At 40.6% G+C, this 19,612-nt stretch overlaps 2 protein-coding genes and 1 long non-coding RNA gene across 5 annotated transcripts; 2 read left to right on the top strand and 1 right to left on the bottom strand.

The window, feature by feature from the left end:
* The first annotated feature begins 4,336 nt into the window (after positions 1 to 4,336).
* LOC113463006 (bifunctional levopimaradiene synthase, chloroplastic-like) lies at positions 4,337 to 10,094 on the top strand. Its single transcript, XM_039117885.1, has 8 exons — positions 4,337 to 4,540; positions 4,981 to 5,177; positions 5,441 to 5,532; positions 5,722 to 5,951; positions 6,265 to 6,440; positions 7,637 to 7,855; positions 8,759 to 8,894; positions 9,483 to 10,094. Exons 1-8 carry the CDS (start codon positions 4,346 to 4,348, stop codon positions 10,026 to 10,028), a joined length of 1,791 nt encoding a protein of 596 aa, XP_038973813.1. The 5' UTR covers positions 4,337 to 4,345; the 3' UTR covers positions 10,029 to 10,094.
* On the bottom strand, positions 9,352 to 14,474 carry LOC120105438. The gene is made up of 2 exons (XR_005507823.1): positions 11,875 to 14,474; positions 9,352 to 10,111 (listed from the first exon to the last, which is right to left on the bottom strand). It is a non-coding gene; the product is annotated as an uncharacterized LOC120105438 (long non-coding RNA).
* On the top strand, positions 11,659 to 19,467 carry LOC103704725 (bifunctional levopimaradiene synthase, chloroplastic-like). Of its 3 annotated transcripts, XR_005507822.1 has the most exons (6): positions 14,538 to 14,854; positions 15,119 to 15,210; positions 15,330 to 15,559; positions 16,695 to 16,870; positions 17,508 to 17,746; positions 18,578 to 18,755. XR_005507822.1 is itself a non-coding variant. In XM_039117887.1 (5 exons), the coding sequence occupies exons 1-5, from the start codon at positions 11,705 to 11,707 to the stop codon at positions 18,633 to 18,635; spliced, it is 570 nt and encodes a 189-aa protein (XP_038973815.1). In that variant the 5' UTR covers positions 11,659 to 11,704; the 3' UTR covers positions 18,636 to 18,658. The 3 variants fall into 3 exon arrangements, 2 of the variants coding, with proteins under 2 accessions (XP_038973815.1, XP_038973814.1); XM_039117887.1 differs by lacking the exons at positions 14,538 to 14,854; positions 17,508 to 17,746 and adding an exon at positions 11,659 to 11,718 and having other exon boundaries at positions 18,578 to 18,658; XM_039117886.1 differs by lacking the exon at positions 17,508 to 17,746 and having other exon boundaries at positions 14,537 to 14,854; positions 18,578 to 19,467.
* Positions 19,468 to 19,612: the final 145 nt, after the last annotated feature.

The raw sequence follows: 19,612 nt of genomic DNA, 5'->3' as shown, positions 1-19,612 counted from the left end.
CAAATAGATCAGCTCGACTCGTGACCCGACACAACCCAATCCAATCAGACCCAACTCGATCCGATCCGTTTTAGAGGATCCATGGGTCCAGATTTGGTCCTAAAATTAGACCTGTTCTGCTCTTTGGATCGGATCTCGGACAATCTAATCTCAACCTGACCCGGACTCGGCCTGATCCGATTTTTTTTTTTTTTGGATCAATTTGGATCGTTTACCCAACGACCCCATCCATACCCAACCCGAACCTGGAATACCCAATCTCTCTCTCTCTCTCTCTCTCTCTGTGTGTCTCTCTCTGTCTGTCTGTGATCCCAATGCACTTGTCCAGCCTCAGCTCCCTCAGCCTACCGGCGGCCGAAACAGTGCCACCTCCCAGTCCCCGATGTCGAAGCGGTGCGAGAGGTCCACCACCTCCAACTATGGGCACGCCACCACCAGCGCCTCCAGCCCCCGCCACCCGATCCCCATGGCCCCGGCAAGGCACATTGCTTTCAACCCCTGGCGACCACCAGCGGTGTGGAGGAGGCGTCATCGAGGGCAGAGCAGGCGGAGAGGTCTAGGGATTCGAGAGCAGAGCAGGAGTGCAAGAGGGAAGGGAGGGACTCCCGGCGGAGGACGCGGAGGGCGCGGCGGTGGAGCGCCTCCACGCGGAGGAAACTGCGGGAGACGAGGCGTAAAGACTTCCGGTCTCCGGAGTCCGGCAGCCGGTCCATGATCTGGACCAAGAGGTCCACGGATAGTACGGCCAGGATCGAATTAGGGGGCTTTTCTTTTCCTTCTCTTTCTTCTCTATTTCTTTTCTTCTCTTCCCCTTTCTCCAGAAACTTCTCTTCCTCCCTTTCCCCACTTCTGCCGTTCCTTTCTTTCCCTCTTCACCTCCTTCACTCTCTAACGCCCTCTCTCACCCTGACACATTCTCTCTCGCTCCCCAAGCCCTCTCTCTTCCTCTCTTTATTCTCCCGACTTCTTCTATTTCTCTTTTCCTCTTTTCTCCTCTCTTTTCCTCTCTTTCCCTCTATTCTCTCGGCTTCTTCTCCTCCCTTTCTTCTTCTCAACCCTCCCCCTCCCTCTTATCTCCTCACCCGAAGCCAAGAAGGAGAGGTCCTCCGCACGAGAGGGGCCGGGCCACGGCCGGCGGCGCCCTGCGGCTTGCGCCCGCGGCCAAGCCGATGCCGGCGGCTCCCGCGACGTCCGCGGCCGCTCCCCGCGACGCCGGTGACAGCTGCACACAGGTGAGTCCCCGCCCCCTACTTCCTCCTTTTCTTCCTCTTCTTTCTTTCTTTCTTTCTTCCTTTCTTTCTTTTTCTCTTTTAATTTACCTATCCTCCCGAGTAGATCGTTAGGAGGAAGGGCAGGGAGAATGGAAACAAGGTGGTCGGGAGGCTTACCTATTTCAGGGGTGAACTGCAACGATCCCTGCTCCGGCGCCTCGGTGGTTGCTGGTTCAGGAATTCCTCTCTGAGGAAGAAGGAGGGGCACGATAAGAGGGCTAGAAATAGGGCTTCTTAAGCGGTGATAACCACTTTAGCGGTCGGCAGCTGTCTCTCCCTTTCGCCGGCAGCTGTACCTCCCCGAAGTAGGACTGTAGGAGGTGGTGACCTCCAGATGGGCTGCCGACCTTGGTCCAGGTCAGCCCATCTGGCGGCCCAGGCCCAGTAGTCACAATACACTTATACACATAACAAATACTAGCAAGCTGTCCAGGACACTTATTTTCAAGTCACATTCTAACATGAAATGCAAGCATTTCAAGTCTTTTAGCTTTACGTAAATTGCTTTAATTCTGATTTGTGTAGGTAAATTTTGCATTGAATTTTTTCTGCCAATGCGTCCTGCCTAGATTAGAGACAAGAAGCATCATAAGACAATTGTGGCCAGGAAATGAGAGTACAAGAAAATATTTAAAACTTGCAAAGTTAGACTTTCAAAAGTCGCAGAAGCTATATCAACAAGAACTGAAGGAATTTGAGAGGTTAGTATGATAAGTAATATGTTTTAATGGTTGTCAACTAATTAAGATTTAAGGCCATTGGATGAAAACAATAATTGTTTGCTGAGCATATTTGCATACATTAATTGACACCACTATCCCTATAATTATGGCTGGCATTGAGCTAGCTTAGGTCAGGTTTGGATCAAATCAATTTGGGGTTGAGTTAAGAACCTCAACCCATAACCAGACCAATCATAATTAATTCCAAAAGAACAAATCCATATGCAACCTATTTATTTCATAAAAGCCCATACCTACCTATCAACCTCAAATAGCATGTTACTTATCTATATTTATAAAAATAAATAAAAGCAAAATAATCTTAAAAATAAGGTATTTAGAATGGCCGATCCAAACAAAGTAAGAAAGTGGGGGACAAAATTTAAGTGGAAAAAGCGATAATTCCAAAACATGCTACACTCTCCTCTTTCTTTTTATTATATCTTATTTATTTTCTTAACGGTTAGTTATGCAACTTTTCTAGTCAAATGAACAATCTTTATAAAGCATGGTATATGATGTAGCTATCACTTTTTTTTAGAGATTTAATAATGAATCTGGCTTAACCAGAATGTTTTATCTAGAACAACCCATCCAATTAAATTTTTTTCTCAAATCTTCATTCTACACTTGCTTTCTAAATGCTTGATCACTAAAAATATCTCTAAATATGCATTTCTTTGCACTAGTACTTGTACCCACTCTTGATCTTAGCAATTAAAAGATAGATTTTAAAGATTTATATTATACCTGCATTGACCCTTCAGGGCGACAGGCTAAATCTATACCCGATCCATTTCTAATAGAATTGGTCTTAACTAATTCATACCATTTGATTTATATTCTAATTGATCTTGACTAACTTATATTATCTATTTAAAAAAAAATCCATTATTTTGGATGAGTTTTGATGGATTAGTGAATGCAGATAAAAATTGCGACTCTTCTCATGGTGTAGACAGGGAGAGAATTTAGGTTCGAAGGGGTATTTTTGCCACTATTCTCATCTCTCCGGAAAAAAAAAAATATTAAGAGAAAAACAAACATGCATAAGCATCCTGATATGTGTGTGTGAGCGATTTAATTTAGCTACATACACCGGAGAAATGGTCAAATCATGTATATGTACACCATATTCTTTTAATTTCTCAATATTATTGCACGGATGCTTGTCTTGTTGCATGGACTGTCAAAATAGGATCTAAGATATAACAAAGATTAACGTTAATCTTTGTTTTTGCCAAACACAAGGTCTTTGTGATTTATTAAATCTTGTAAAACTTTTTGTTTTTTGTTTTTTTCTTTTTTTTTGAGTAAGTAGATCTTAGAAACCTGAATGGCGTTTAGCGATATTAGAAAGTGGGTGGCCTTTTCCTATTTTTTTTGTTTACCGTAGTCTAAAAAGTCATGGTCAAATTAAGAATCAAACGGTATAAGACAAAATGGTGTCCCAAACTTTCGGAAGAAAGGCTTTTCGTTGAGCATTCAAAATAGAAGACTTTTCGATTGAATGTGTGGAATACGCCGTCAGTGGGCCCAGTGACTGACTGATGGTGCGGGCAGATAATGGAAGGCGGTGCGATTTGGAAGGCCAGAATGCACGAGTATAGATTGGAACGACGAAGCTTCAAAGACAAAATATGCACGAGCATAGACTGGAACGACGAAGATTCAAAGACAAAATATGCACGAGCATAGACTAGAACGACGAAGATTCAAAGACAAAATATCATATCTTAGATGAATTTATGTTGTGGTAATGTTTTAAATGACGTTAACATGTTTGCATATAGGTCCATCCTCTTATAGCAGCCAGCGAGGCATTATACCTGGAGTCGTACTACGAGTGGATCAGAGGCCAGGGAAAGGAAAGAATTTTGAGTAGTATGGCTCTCTCATTTGCTCAGCCGCCTGCTCCATCTCCATCACATCCGCGGTAGGCAAACTTTTCTAGTATTTATGGAAAAGTGAAATTGCAGCTGTACAATGAACCTATCCCTATTTAGGTACTGCTAGAAGCACTATTTGTATTGTTTTCTTTTTTTTTTTTAATTGACGGGCTGCTGTTTTCGTTTAAGAGCCATATGAAATGCCAGATTTACTAAAAAAAAAAATATTTTAAATTCTTAGCATGACGAAAAGTCGGAACTTAGAAAATTTGAGGTTGTCCCAAAAAAAAACGTGAAAGACATTTCCACTAGAAAAATCAGCAATGATAGCCCCTTTCACTTAAGGGACGAGTGTTTAGACTTTAAACCCCGCGCTCGTCATTATATAGCAGGCAGCAAGTCATTACCTGGAGTCATACCAGGAGTAGATCAGAGGCGGAGAAAAGAAAGAATTTTGAGTAGGATGGCTCTCCCCTGCTCCCTTGCTCGGCCTCATGCTCCATCACTTCCGCGCTCGCTCACCCATCGCCCATCTGCTTTGGCATCGCTGCCAGAATCTCCGGGCCGCCACCTCCGTCAGTCACTCTCGCTTTCACCTCAGCTTCTCCACACGAGAAGAAGCACGCGCCATTCCCCGTTTGCCCTTCTAAAGCCGGAGGTCTCTCTCTATCTCTCTAGCTGTAGAGCAAGATTTATTAAACCTCAAGATGCATGCCAGTTTATACTTATTAATTAAAAAATATGATATGTCAACTCCCACGTATGATTTATCTTATAACTAATATGGATATGTGAAAACTAGATGCTTGCGTTCTTGTTGGTTAGACTTGTTTCACCTCCCCACCCAGCTGAGTAGGATGCCCTACAAAATAATGAACGCTCTGATACCATTTGTAATAATCTAGGACCTCAATCAGAAAGGCTATCTGAAATGTATTATTTGAATTTTTTTATTCTATATAAGTATTCAAAATCTATCCAACGAATAATCGATGTGGGACTAAACACATGCCTGCATGAATCTTCACATTTATATAGAAGAAAGATAAAGATAAAGCTTTTTGTCGAACATGATCTTACCAACCTAGCCTCTTGTAGGAGGGCTTCATGCAGGCAGAGGAAAAAGAGGAGGATCTGATTGGTGCAATAGAGGTGGAACTTGCATCCATTGAGACTTGTCTAATGGATACTGCTGCTCTTTTTGAGGCTCTAATGTTGGTGGATTTGATGGAACGGCTTGGAATCCAAAGATACTTCGAACACCAAATCCGACGTATTTTATGCACAAGCTACATGTAAGTGCATCGATCGTGTTAGTATATATAGACGCACTTCATGCCATGAGCGTATAAAGTGCCACCCAGCCAACTGTAGAGAAGGAAAATATGAACCAGACTCTAAATCAACAGAAATTTGGCATCTAATAAAACAATTGTGTCATGAGATCATGACCACATCTTCAAAATTTCTTTTGAAGGTGGAGACTCCTATATATAAGGTGCGGTCATCTCGTATTTACCTAAACAGCTCTGCACGTAATTATGTTTTTCAACTGCAGGCAATGGGATCATAAGTATGGGTTGAATGATGCAAAAACCACAGTATTAGCCTTTCGCTTGCTAAGGCTTCATGGCTACCCAGTCTCTGCAGGTATTGACGCGCGGCCTTTTTTCTCTGCTCAAATAATATCTGGATGGGAACTTGAGGGGCACACCCCGGTCCCGGCGAACTGCATGCTTGCTTGCAGGCCTAGCTGTGATGTATGCTGGTTCTTTTTCCACGCCCATAAGCCCATATAACTCAACTAATGAGATTGACCACTTCGATATCTATTTGCAGGTGTTCTTATGGCTTTAGAGGAGGGAAAAAAGAGCTTTTATGAATGTTTCTCCGTGGATTCACCAACCAATATATCAGCTATGTTGAACCTGTATAGATGCTCTCAGACAGGCTTCCCGTCTGAATCAAAAATCATGGGAGATGCACAGGAATTTGCAAGGTCCCAACTCCTTAACGTCTTGTCCGAGCGGAACCCAACTCTGTTGCAGCCCAACAACCTTGGGATAGAGGTAAGACACCCCCAAGCTGTCGCTGGAATATTGTTCTTAAGGCAAGGGAGGAAGATTGTGTGTAAGCAAACTTTTGCAATGTTTATGGAAACGTGAAATTGCAACTATATGATGAACCTGTCCAATTTAGGCACTGCTAGCAGCAATATTTTAACCATTTGTACACGACATCAAATTAAATATCATGTTCCATGCACATGCCAAATACTAGAAGGTGGCCATGACACTTATTTTCAAATCATATTCTAATATCAAATGCCGGGATTTGACGTTTTTCAGCTTTATCTAATCTGCTTTAATCTGATTTGTCTAGGTAAATTTTGCATTGGAATTACCTCGCCAACGCCTCATGCCACGATTAGAGTCAAGAAGCATTATAAAACAATTGTGGCCAGGAAATGAGAGCACAAGAAAATATTTAAAACTTGCAAAGTTGGACTTAAAAAAGTTGCAGAAGCTATATCAACAAGAGCTGGAGGAATTGGAGAGGTCAGTATGATAAGTCATATATTTTAAGGGATGCTAACTAATTAAGATCTAGGACATAGGATGAAAATAATAATTTCTTGCTAACCATATTCGCATCTGTCAACTGATATCTCTATCCTCACAGCTTAGGTCTTGATGAGATCAACTTGGGGTTGAGTCAAAAAAAAAAACCTCAACCCATACCCAACCCATTCATATTAATTTCAAAAGAATAAATCTAAAGCTATTTATTTTCGTAAAAACCAAAATTCACCTATCATCCTCAATCAGCACATTACTTATCAATTATAAATATTAATAAATAAAAGCGAAATAAATTTAAAAATTAGTTTTGTAGAATAGGACATCCAAAAAAAGTATGAAAGTGAGAGAAGCAATTTAAGAGGAAAAAAAGATAAATCCTAGACATTCTATATTCTCCACCTTTTATTTATTATATTTTATTTATTTATTTAAATATTAATTATACAATTTTTCTAATCATCCGAACCAATCTTCTAATAGAGCATGGTATATGATGTGGCTGCCACTAATTTTAGAAATTTGAGAATGAATCTTACTAGCCGGAATCTTATATCTAGAATAATCCATCCAATTCAAAATTTTTCTCAAAATCTTGATTGTGCACCTGCTTTCTAAATGCTTTGTTACTAAAAATATCTATATAATATTCACTTCTTTGCACCCATACTTGTACTTATTCTGGAAACTAATTGCTAGAATTTGAAGATTTATTTTCTCCTTGCATCGACTCACCAAGCCAATTAAGAGGATAAACCTAAGCCTGACCCATTTGTAATAGAATTGGTCTCAACTAATTCATACCTGGTCCATTTATTTTCTAATTTATCCCAACTAATTATATATCTGATCTAATTATATATAAAAAGAGTTGTATATGTGTATGTGATTTTCTAGCAACATATAACCAAGATCTTGGAGAAAAGCTAAGATCAAGTACATATACAACATATTCTTTTAATTTGACAATATTATTTTGAGCCCTATCCTGTATTTGGAAGGAAGGTTCTCCCTTCATAACTTGGAGCGGTCACCAAGTGTTTGACTCAAGTAAATGGAAGATAGCAATGAAAATCATGATCTAGTGATTTTATCTAGACATCATCACATATTTTTATCTTCATCTTGTAGCTCTTTGCCATGGATATTTCGATATTCTGTGTTAACTTTTGCAGATGGTGGCAGCAATTTGGGTTTGATGAAATGAAACGTGGACGTAAGAGGCTTATACAAAGTTACTTTATAGTGGTACCAATTATCAATGAACCTCAATTTTCATCTTTTCGGCTAGCCTATACCAAGTGTATAGCTTTGATCACCATTCTTGATGATCTCTTTGATGACAAAAACTATGACCTTCAAGAACTTCGGCGCTTCAACGAGGCTTTCAGGAGGTAAGTATACATCCCCCCCCCCCAAAAAAAAAAAAAAAAAAAAAAAAAAAACCGACCATTTCAATGAAATGATTGGAAACACCAACTCAATAACCTAAAATGTTCTCGATTTGGAGGAGGCAGCCCAATTTCTCAGCATGTTTCATGCTTAGCAAAGTTGGTCTTTGGATGGTCTTCTCAGCATGTATCCAATTGCTAGGAGAATGTCACTAGCAAATTGTTTTGTTTTTCTCAGAGAAGTTGTTCAACACATGGGGGAATTTTCATGTCAATAAGGATCTCAAGCAAATCGCCTACCTTGCTACTATTATAAAGCAAAGAGTTTGGGAGGATGACTAACTTCAGAAGTCTATGTCTCCATTCAAACTTTTGATAACTACTAATAGTATTCCATTCTTGCATTTTTATTGGTGATTCTGAGTTCCATAGATTTATACGTATTTTTCTTTTAAATAGTGAATTAACAAGCACCACTTTATTTTCACCTCCGGTGTAATTATTCCCACAACATTTTTTAAATCCATACCAAATTATCAAACGATCCTCCTTGTCGAATTTTTCTAGTGCTTAACTTCTCCGTGCCTATTGACAGAACAACCACAATCTAGTTCTAGCCGACCCATGTCTGGGTTCCAATCAGCGTAGAGACTAGCTTAATTAGCATAACATCTTACCTTATCTTTTTTTTTTTAAAAAAAAATTATTTTTGAGGAAAGCATGATCAATGCCATGGATTGATGTCAATTATCCATTTCTAGCACCCAGAGAGCCACCTATACCAACAAGTTTGAACATGGAACCTCCTCTAATTGAAGGAAGGGTGCAATCATTAGGCTGTAAACCGATTTAGAATGTTTGGATTAAAGGCCTTTTCTATCATTCTTAATTTCTCTTCCATGCCAGGTGGGACTCATCTCTTATCAATGATCTTCCTCAACATAAGCTAGCATTCGAAGGCATAGACGGTACCTATCTAGAGCTGGCAGCAGAAGCCAACCGAGTTCAGGGTCGCGACATCCTTCCCATATTCAGGCATATGGTAAGTATGAATTTTCTCAATTAATCAATTTAGATGCTGAAAGCTAAGTTCTAGCAGGAGGACAATAACCCAAAGATTAGACATTCAGTCCTAATGACATTAGCCCAGGTCCATCAACGGCTTTGGCCGCACCTCTTTCCGACCTTTTTAAGAAGTCATTCGGCCAATTTAAAAGAAGAAATGAAATATAGCTAACGAGGTCTCGTATTAGTTTGGATTGGTTACATAATTCCTTTTCCTCTGTCCTTCTCTTTAACGGAAGAACAAAACTCTCCTTAAGTCTCTTTTTAAATAAAATCCCTGTCGATAAATTGCTGGACTTTCTAGTGTCCTAACAATTTAAATGGGTCAGCACGCAAGTCTGGCCAACTGATCAACTAAAAAGCATTGGAATGAGTTATAGTTCAGCAGTTGCAACTGTCTTATATTTAGATTTCCATATTTCAAACATGAGAGATTTTTTAAAAACATATTTAATTGGAATATTTCTCATGTCATATCTTTGAACTAATTGAAGTCCTGAACCATATAGGCTCTCTCACAAGCACAACAATAGGCTTATATATCGTATGCATGCGTTCATTTCAGTGGGCAGATTTTGTAGCTTCCTTTCTAAAGGAAGCAGAATGGTTGCACGGCGAACGCATTCCGACCTACGAAGAATACATGCAATGCGCCAAGGACACTATTGGAACGAAAATGGTAACAGGGACATCTGCATTCTTTCTGGGAGAGAAGATCACAGATGAGATGCTCCGCCACATTGGTCCTGACTCACGCTTCATGCACCTCGTTTCCGTCGTATGCCGACTTTCCAATGATCTTGCCTCCTCTTCGAGGGAGCTCGAGGAGGGAAAGCTGGCCACAGGGGTTGGCTGCTACATGAGGGACCACCCAGGCTGCACGCAGGTGGAAGCCATGGTAGGTCTCACCAGTGTGATTGAGTTGGCCTGTCAGGAACTGGAGTGGGAGCTCTATCGATCAAGAGCAGTAGCGCCGGAGTTCTGTAGCCGTGCAGTCCTGGGTAATGCTCGAGGTGCCCGTCTTCTTTACAGAAGGGTGGATGGCTATACCAATCCTGACGAAGAACTCATGAAACTCTCCCAAGATTTTATGTTTAACCCACTTGAATGAAGGCTGATTGAGCTAGCAGCGAAGCAATGAATTCAACGGTCTGCACACTGGTCATCTATCTGTCTGTTTCCCTCTCGCACCGTCTACAAAACAATTTGAACTTGTAAGCAAATTAATTTGTGCCTTATGTTAGCATAATTTTAGAAACTATGTAACAATCTGCATCACCCATAATATTTTTTTCTATTAACATAATTATATATCGATCTATATTATTTTTCTTATATGGAGTATGCATAATAGTATATATAACTGCTGAGATGTATTGAATATGATGGAACGGAGAAATAAAATTATCTTTTTTCTTTTATTTTTCTCTTCTTCTGTAAATATTTTAACATAGTAAATATTTTTCTCTTATTTCCTCTTGATATATCAATCTACAATATCGGTTTTTGAGTTATTATGTCAACTCCTAACCTGCTACATATGCTTCTAAGCTACTATTACAGTTCTTAATCTACCACGTCTACAGCTCGACTCGTGACCCGACACAACCCAATCCAATCAGACCCAACTCGATTCGATCCGTTTTAGAGGATCCATGGGTCCAGATTTGGTCCTAAAATTAGACCTGTTCTGCTCTTTGGATCGGATCTCGGACAATCTAATCTCAACCTGACCCGGACTCGGCCTGATCCGATTTTTTTTTTTTTTTGGATCAATTTGGATCGTTTACCCAACGACCCCATCCATACCCAACCCGAACCTGGAATACCCAATCTCTCTCTCTCTCTCTCTCTCTCTCTCTCTCTCTCTGTCTGTGATCCCAATGCACTTGTCCAGCCTCAGCTCCCTCAGCCTACCGGCGGCCGAAACAGTGCCACCTCCCAGTCCCCGATGTCGAAGCGGTGCGAGAGGTCCACCACCTCCAACTATGGGCACGCCACCACCAGCGCCTCCAGCCCCCGCCACCCGATCCCCATGGCCCCGGCAAGGCACATTGCTTTCAACCCCTGGCGACCACCAGCGGTGTGGAGGAGGCGTCATCGAGGGCAGAGCAGGCGGAGAGGTCTAGGGATTCGAGAGCAGAGCAGGAGTGCAAGAGGGAAGGGAGGGACTCCCGGCGGAGGACGCGGAGGGCGCGGCGGTGGAGCGCCTCCACGCGGAGGAAACTGCGGGAGACGAGGCGTAAAGACTTCCGGTCTCCGGAGTCCGGCAGCCGGTCCATGATCTGGACCAAGAGGTCCACGGATAGTACGGCCAGGATCGAATTAGGGGGCTTTTCTTTTCCTTCTCTTTCTTCTCTATTTCTTTTCTTCTCTTCCCCTTTCTCCAGAAACTTCTCTTCCTCCCTTTCCCCACTTCTGCCGTTCCTTTCTTTCCCTCTTCACCTCCTTCACTCTCTAACGCCCTCTCTCACCCTGACACATTCTCTCTCGCTCCCCAAGCCCTCTCTCTTCCTCTCTTTATTCTCCCGACTTCTTCTATTTCTCTTTTCCTCTTTTCTCCTCTCTTTTCCTCTCTTTCCCTCTATTCTCTCGACTTCTTCTCCTCCCTTTCTTCTTCTCAACCCTCCCCCTCCCTCTTAACTCCTCACCCGAAGCCAAGAAGGAGAGGTCCTCCGCACGAGAGGGGCCGGGCCACGGCCGGCGGCGCCCTGCGGCTTGCGCCCGCGGCCAAGCCGAGGCCGGCGGCTCCCGCGACGTCCGCGGCCGCTCCCCACGACGCCGGCGATGGCCGCACACAGGTGAGTCCCCGCCCCCTTCTTCCCCCTTTTCTTCTTCTTCTTTCTTTCTTTCTTGCTTCCTCTCTTTCTTTTTCTCTTTTAATTTACCTATCCTCCCGAGTGGATCGGGAGGAGGAAGGGCAGAGAAAATGGAAACAAGGTGGTCGGAAGGCTTACCTATTTCGGGGGTGAACTGCAACGATCCCTGCTCCGGCGCCTCAGTGGTTGCTGGTTCAGGAATTCCTCTCTGAGGAAGAAGGAGGGGCACGATAAGAGGGCTAGAAAATAGGGCTTCTTAAGCGGTGATAACCACTTTAGCGGTCAGCAGCTGTCTCTCCCTTCCGCCGGCAGCTGTACCTCTCCGAAGTAGGACCATAGGAGGTGGTGGCCTCCAGATGGGCTGCCGACCTTGGTCCAGGTCGGCCCATCTGGCGGCCCAGTCCCAGTAGTCACAATACACATACACATGACAAATACTAGCAAGCTGTCCGTGACACTTATTTTCAGGTCACATTCTAACATGAAATGTAGGCATTTCAAGTCTTTTAGCTTTACGTAAATTGCTTTAATTCTGATTTGTGTAGGTAAATTTTGTATTGGAATTTTTCCGTCAATGCGTCCTGCCTAGATTAGAGACAACAAGCATCATAAGACAATTATGGCCAGAAAATGAGAGTACAAGAAAATATTTAAAACTCCCAAAGTTAGACTTTTAAAAGTCGCAGAAGCTATATCAACAAGAACTAAAGGAACTTGAGAGGTTAGGATGATAAGTCATATGCTTTAATGGTTGTCAACTAATTAAGATCTAAGCCATTGGATGAAAACAATAATTGTTTGCTGACCATATTTGGATACATTAATTGACAACACTATCCCTATAATTATGGCTGGCCATGAGCTAGCTTAGGTCAGGTTTGGATCAAATCAATTCGGGGTTGAGTTAAGAACCTCAACCCATAACCAACCAATCATAATTAATTCCAAAAGAACAAATCCATACGCAACCTATTTATTTCATAAAAGCCTATACCTACCTATCAACCTCAAATAGCATGTTACTTATCTATATTTATAAAAATAAATAAAAGCAAAATAATCTTAAAATAAGGTATTTAGAATGGCCGATCCAAACAAAGTAAGAAAGTGTGGGACAAAATTTAAGTGGAAAAAGTGATAATTCCAAAACATGCTACACTCTCCTCTTTCTTTTTATTATATCTTATTTATTTGCTTAACTGTTAGTTATGCAACTTTTCTAGTCAAATCAACAATCTTTATAGAGCATGGTATATGATGTAGCTATCACTTTTTTAAAAAAATTTAATGATGAATCTGACTTAACCAAAATGTTTTATCTAGAATAACCCATCCAATTAAAATTTTTTCTCAAATTTTCATTCTGCACTTGCTTTCTAAATGCTTGATCACTAAAAATATCTCTAAATATGCATTTCTAGTATTTGTACCCACTCTTGATCTTAGCAATTAAAAGATAGATTTTAAAGATTTATATTATACTTGCATTGACCCTTCAGGGAGACAGGCTAAATCTACACCCGATCCATTTCTAATAGAATTGGTCTTAACTAATTCATAACATTTGATTTATATTCTAATTGATCTTGACTAACTTATATTATCTATTTTAAAAAAAATCAAACCAAAATCCATTATTTTGGATGAGTTTTGATGGGTTAGTGAATGCAGATAAAAATTGCGACTCTTCTCATGGCGTAGACAGGGAGAGAATTTAGGTTCGATCTTGACAGGTGAAGGGATATTCTTGCCACTATCTTCATCTCTTCGAAAAAAAAAATAAGAGAAAAACAAACATGCATAAGCATTCGGATATGTGTGTGCGAGCGATTTAATTTAGCTACATACATGCACCGGATGCTTGTCTTGTCAAATCATGTATATGTACACCATATTCTTTTAATTCTCAATATTATTGCACGGATGCTTGTCTTGTCAAAATAGGATCTAAGATATATATAACAAAGATTAAAGTTACTCTTTATTTTTGCCAAACACATGGTCTTTGTGATTTATTAAATCTTGTAAAACTTTTTGTTTTTTTGAATTTATATTGTGGTAATGTTTTAAATGACGTTAACATGTTTGAACGAACTGATAACTCTGCATTAGCTTAAGGGACGAGTGTTTAGGCTTTAAACCCCGCGCTCATCCTTATATAGCAGGCAGCGAGGCATTATACCTGGAGTCACCACGAGTAGATCAGAGGCCAGAGGAAGGAAAAAATTTTGAGCAGTATGGCTCTCCCCTGCTCCCTTGCTCAGCCAGCTGCTCCGTTCCTATTTAGGTACATTCCTATTTAGGTACTGCTAGCAGCACTATTTGTATCGTTTTCTTTTTTTATGACTTGACGGGCTGCTGTGTTCGTTTAAGAGCCATATGAAATGCCAGATTTACTTTAAAAAAAAAAAAAATAGCATGACGAGAAGGCGGAACTTAGAAAATTTAGCATGACGAGAGTTACCAAACATGACTTATTATAACAATTCAGCATCTCACCCAAAATAACTAGCCAGAAGGTATTATTTGGATTTTTTTGTTCTATATAAGTACCTAAGATCTTCTCGGCAAATAACCGATGTAGGAATAAACACACGCCTGCACGGGTCATTACAGACTCCCCCATTCAAGTGTTGATGTACTCGCCCCTGTGGTCAGCCTTAATGAACCCGGCTGTAGTGTCTCCTAGTCCACATAGACTATTAACCGAGTTCGCTCTGATACCATTTGTAATAATACAGGATCTCACCCAAAAAGGCTATCCGAAAGGTATTATTTGGATTTCTTGATTCTGTATAAGTATCCAAAATTTATCCAGTGAATAACCGATGTAGGACTAAACACACGCCTGCACGGATCCTCACACTTATATAGGAGAAAGATAAGATATAACATGATCTTACCAACCTAGCCTCTTGCATGAGGGCTTCATGCAGGCAGAGGAAAAAGAGGAGGATCTGGTTGGTGCAATAGAGGTGGAACTCGCATCCATTGAGACTTGTCTAATGGATACTGCTGCTCTTTTTGAGGCTCTAATGTTGGTGGATTTGATGGAGCGGCTTGGAATCCAAAGATACTTCGAACACCAAATCCGACGTATTTTACGCACAAGCTACATGTAAGTGCATCGTGTTAGTATATATAAACGCACCTCGTGCCATGAGTGTATAAAGTGCCACCCAGCCAACTGTAGAGAAGGAAAATATGAACCAGACTCTTAAATCAACCAAAATCTGGCATCTAATAAAACAATTGTGTCATGAGATCATGACCACATCTTCAAAATTTCTTTTGAAGGTGGGGACTCCTATATGTAAGATGCGGTCATCTCGTATTTAATTACCTAAACAGCTCTGTACGTAATTATGTTTCTCAACCGCAGGCAATGGGATGATAGGTATGGGTTGAATGATGCAAAAGCCACAGTATTAGCCTTTCGCTTGCTGAGGCATCATGGCTACCCCGTCTCTGCAGGTATCGACGCACGGCCTTTTCTCTCTGCTCCAATAACATCTCGATTGGAACTTGTTCCAAGCCCATAAGCCCATATAACTCAACTAAATGAGATTGACCACTTGGATATCTATTTGCAGGTGTTCTTATGGCTTTAGAGGATGGGGAAAAGAGCTTTTATGAATGTTTCTCCGTCGATTCACCAACCAATATATCAGCTATGTTGAACCTGTATAGATGCTCTCGGACAGGCTTCCCGACTGAATCAAAAATAATGGGAGAAGCACAGGAATTTGCAAGGTCCCAACTCCTTAACGTCTTGTCCGAGGGGAACCCAACTCTTTTGCAGCCCAACAACCTTGGGATAGAGGTAAGACCCCCCCTAAGCTGTCGCTTGAATGTGGTTTATACGATCATTGATGATTGGTCTTGGCAAAAATATTAAGTTTTTGGCTGAACAATCCAACGACATATCCTGTTCTCAAAGCAGGGGAGGAAGATTCTTTTTTAATAAAAAGAAAAGAAAAGAAAAAAAACTGCGGAAAAGAAGGGAAATTACCATAATATTTTAGGAGAGTAGTCTTGGTAATGAATCATGGGGGTATACTGCTTGTCTCTGAAGTATTTGAGCTATATTCTTACCGGATAGCAATAGCACTATTACTTAGAAAAGAAAGGAAATAGACACATGAAACTTGTATTGTAGTATGAAAATTAGGATCTACAATCCGAATTGCATCCTTGTGCCATGTCCATGGACGAGACACTCTGTCATCCAGTCTCTGTTCCCATAAACTTGACCCGGTGAGACTTATATTGGAAAAGATTTTTTGCATTTACTCTCTAATTATTTTTGTAAATTCATGTAATAATGCCCCGATTCTTTAAATTTGAATGAAGTTCCTAAGTATATATTCGTTGAATATAGGTCCATGCAGACTAATTAACTGCAATTGGATCACGAAGTTGGCTTGATGAGATTAAGTGAGAAATGTTCCGAATATCCAGAATATACAACCTTAGATTATTTATCGTTTTCAGATTAACTAAATCTTCAATAGTTTGCATATTAACCCTTCAATACTTTTAAATTTGCATATAAACCCTCAGACATACAATGTTTGCACATACATTCCTCATCAGTCAATTTAAGTTAACTATGGTTGAAATTGATGGTCCTGTTATCCTTTAGGGGAATAAATTCCATGGAATCTCGTATAAAAATATTTAGTTTTTTACTAAGAGTATCAACTTTCCATGACCCTATTATTTTTTTCCCCAGTATTTATGGAAAAGTGAAATTGCAGCTATATAATGAACCTATCCCTATTTAGGTACTTCTAGCAGCACTATTTGTAACCATTTATACCCCACATCAAAATATCATGTTCAATACACATGACAAATACTAGCAAGCATAGTCTATTTGTAACCATTTCTAACATGAAATGCAGGCATTTCAAGTTTTTAGCTTTATGTAATCTGCTTTAATCTTATTTGTGTAGGTAAATTTTGCATTGGAATTGCCCCGTCAAGGCCTCCTGCCTAGATTAAAGACAATAAGCACTGTAAGACAATTGTGGCCAGGAAATGAGAGTACAAGAAAATATTTACAACTTGCAAAGTTAGACTTTCAAAAGTTGCAGAAGCTATATCAACAAGAGCTGGAGGAATTTGAGAGGTTAGTATGACTTCAAATATGATGGTTACATTGGTTTTTGGTAGGCATGGGCTGTTGAGCATGCAAACAGCCTTCTAGAAAGCCACCAACCACCGTTCACGTATCCACATCTCTTGCATTGGAGCAACGCCCCATTCCCTCGCAAGGTGGATGCAATCGCTGAAGTTATGAAGAACTTAAAAAGATTTTAGTTTTGATCGCAACTATTTTAACCTGATGCAAAACTTAAATTTTCGTCTAAATCGAGTGATCGAAAAGCTAGAGCCTAGAGAGGAGGAGTTGCACTTTCTCTCGCGAGAAAAGCCACAAGTGCATGCTCTAATAGAGACGCGAGGAGATGAAATTTTGCAAAAGGGTGTGCAAAAAATAATTCAGATCTCTGCATATTCTTACTTCTATTTGGCGAACTTACAACCACTTGGCACAGATTTATTTCTATTTGGCATGCACCTTTCACTTGCCAGCACAAAATTAGCTCTATATGGCACACACCTATCATGTCTCTGCACATTATTAGTTCTTGATAACACATAGTTACAACTACTTGGCACACATTTATTTCAATTTAACACACACCTATTTCCAATTGGCACACAGTTAAATATATACACTAATTAGGATAATTGTGTTGTTTTAGTTTCCGGCATCCAGTTAAAGCGAATGACATCCAATGGAATGCCTAGAGACACATAAGAGTGGTCGAGAGGTCCTTGATCGCACATGGCTTTAATTTAGAAGACCCTCAAATATTTGAGGATGTCGAAGGGGAGGACGCTCGAATGGTCCTGTTCGATAAGAGGCTGTCAAGAGTTGAGAAGATCCTCCGAGATTAGGGTCTGAAACCAATCTAGTGAGCATGTCACAGGTTTTACTAAGGTAAGCAAAGTTTGACGAATTATTACTCTACCATCTTGTGAAGCATGTTGTTTTGTATGAGCTACATACAACACGTTATTAGGTGAGAGAAGAGCATACTATAGTTGGTGAAGATATGGACCAGGCTCTAGTGGACACAGAGCATATGCACCATAGTGCAGATTTTAGAATTGTAGGATGAGTTTTCTAATAGGAGACCAAGAACCCAAAACGTTTAAACCTAATGACAGCCCAGCCCATCAAAGTCTTTGACCGCACCTATTTTTCCTTCTCCTTTTAGGGAAGTCGTTCAACCAATTCAATAGAACAAATGGAGAGAAAAAAAAAAAAAAAAAAGCTAAAGAGATCCCGGATTAATTGGGAAACCAAACCTAATTATTTGAAAAATAATGGAAGTGAGCATATAGATATGAACAAACATGTACTCAACTCAATTAAGCTTTTATCCAAACTAGTTGGATTGGCTACGAAAATCCTTCTCTTCTATTCTGCTCTTCTCTTTAAAGAAAAAGAAAAAGAAAAAGAAAAAGAAAAAAACAGCTCTATGTAAAAAAATCTTTTTGAATAAAATCATACCGGCCTATAAATTGCTGAACTTTTTGGTGGCCTAACAATTCGAATTGTCAGCGCACAAGTGCGTCCAACCGATCAATTAAAAGCATTGGAATGAGTTACCGCTCAGCAATTGCTCCTTTTATATTTGGAATTTCCATGTTTCAATCATGAGAGTTTTTTTTGTTTCGTTTCAAATATTTGGTTAAAATATTTCTCACATCATATCTTTGAAATAATCAGTGTCCTGACCTTTACATATGCATGCGTTGATTTCAGTGGGCGGAGGTTGCAGGTACCTCTCCGGAGGAAGCAGAATGGATGCATATTGCATTAGCGAACGCATACCGAGCTACGAATAATACGTACGACTTGCCGCCGTCTGTCGGATCCAAAATGATAACATGGACATCTGCATTCTTGCTGGGAGAAAGGTTCACAGATGAGATGCTCATGAGCCACCTTGGTCCAGACTCACGTTTCATGTACCTCGTTTGCGTCGTAGGCCGGCTTGCCAACGACGTCGCCACCTTTCAAAGGGATGTCCGGCAGGGAAAGTTGGCCACGGGGGTTGGCCGCTACATGAGGGACCACCCAGGAGGAAGCAAATGGCAGGTGTCGTCAATTTGATCGAGTCGGCCGAGGAGGAGCTGGACTGGGTGCTCTTTTGATCGAGGGCGGTAGCGCCGGAATTCTGCAGCCGTGCAGTCCTGAGTAGTGCTCGGAATGCGGGCTTTCTTTATAAGAGGATGGATGCCCTTCCCAATACCGACGAAGAATTCAGGAAGCTCTTCCAAGATTTTGCATTCAACCCACCGGTACGAAAGCCTTCTTGTGCCAGCAGGGAAACTTGAACTGTTTGCACGCAAGACACCTATATACGTTTCCCTCTGGGTCTGCCGGCGTTTGGATTCATGGCCTATTAACACTGTTTCTCCCCTCACGTAATCTGAACCCTGCAAGCAAATTAATTTCGGAGTTGATAAGAAGAAACGATGCTGTCCTCCGGATATGTTGCCCCGTGGGAAGGAGCAAACGCATGGACATTATTAATGGCTTTGATTTCTGCATATGACTAGTATATGAATATCTGTATGTATTTTTAGCCCTACATCGACTATATACTAGATAAATCTTGAATGCTTAAAAGCGCCAAAAAATTCAAATAATAATTTCTAGCTAAGATCTTATTGTTTCATTAAATATTCAAAAAGTTGCTTCTTAAGACAAATAATGACCATCATAATTTTGGTGGAGATCCATCTAATAGAATATTAAGTTAGAATCTTGTTAAGGGCTAGCTGGATAATTTAT

The sequence above is a fragment of the Phoenix dactylifera genome, unplaced genomic scaffold (genome assembly GCF_009389715.1).
Source record: "Phoenix dactylifera cultivar Barhee BC4 unplaced genomic scaffold, palm_55x_up_171113_PBpolish2nd_filt_p 000283F, whole genome shotgun sequence".
In the NCBI taxonomy this organism is placed as follows: domain Eukaryota; kingdom Viridiplantae; phylum Streptophyta; class Magnoliopsida; order Arecales; family Arecaceae; genus Phoenix; species Phoenix dactylifera.
Note: the sequence above shows the minus strand (reverse complement) of the source record. Positions and strands in the feature narration are given on the sequence as shown.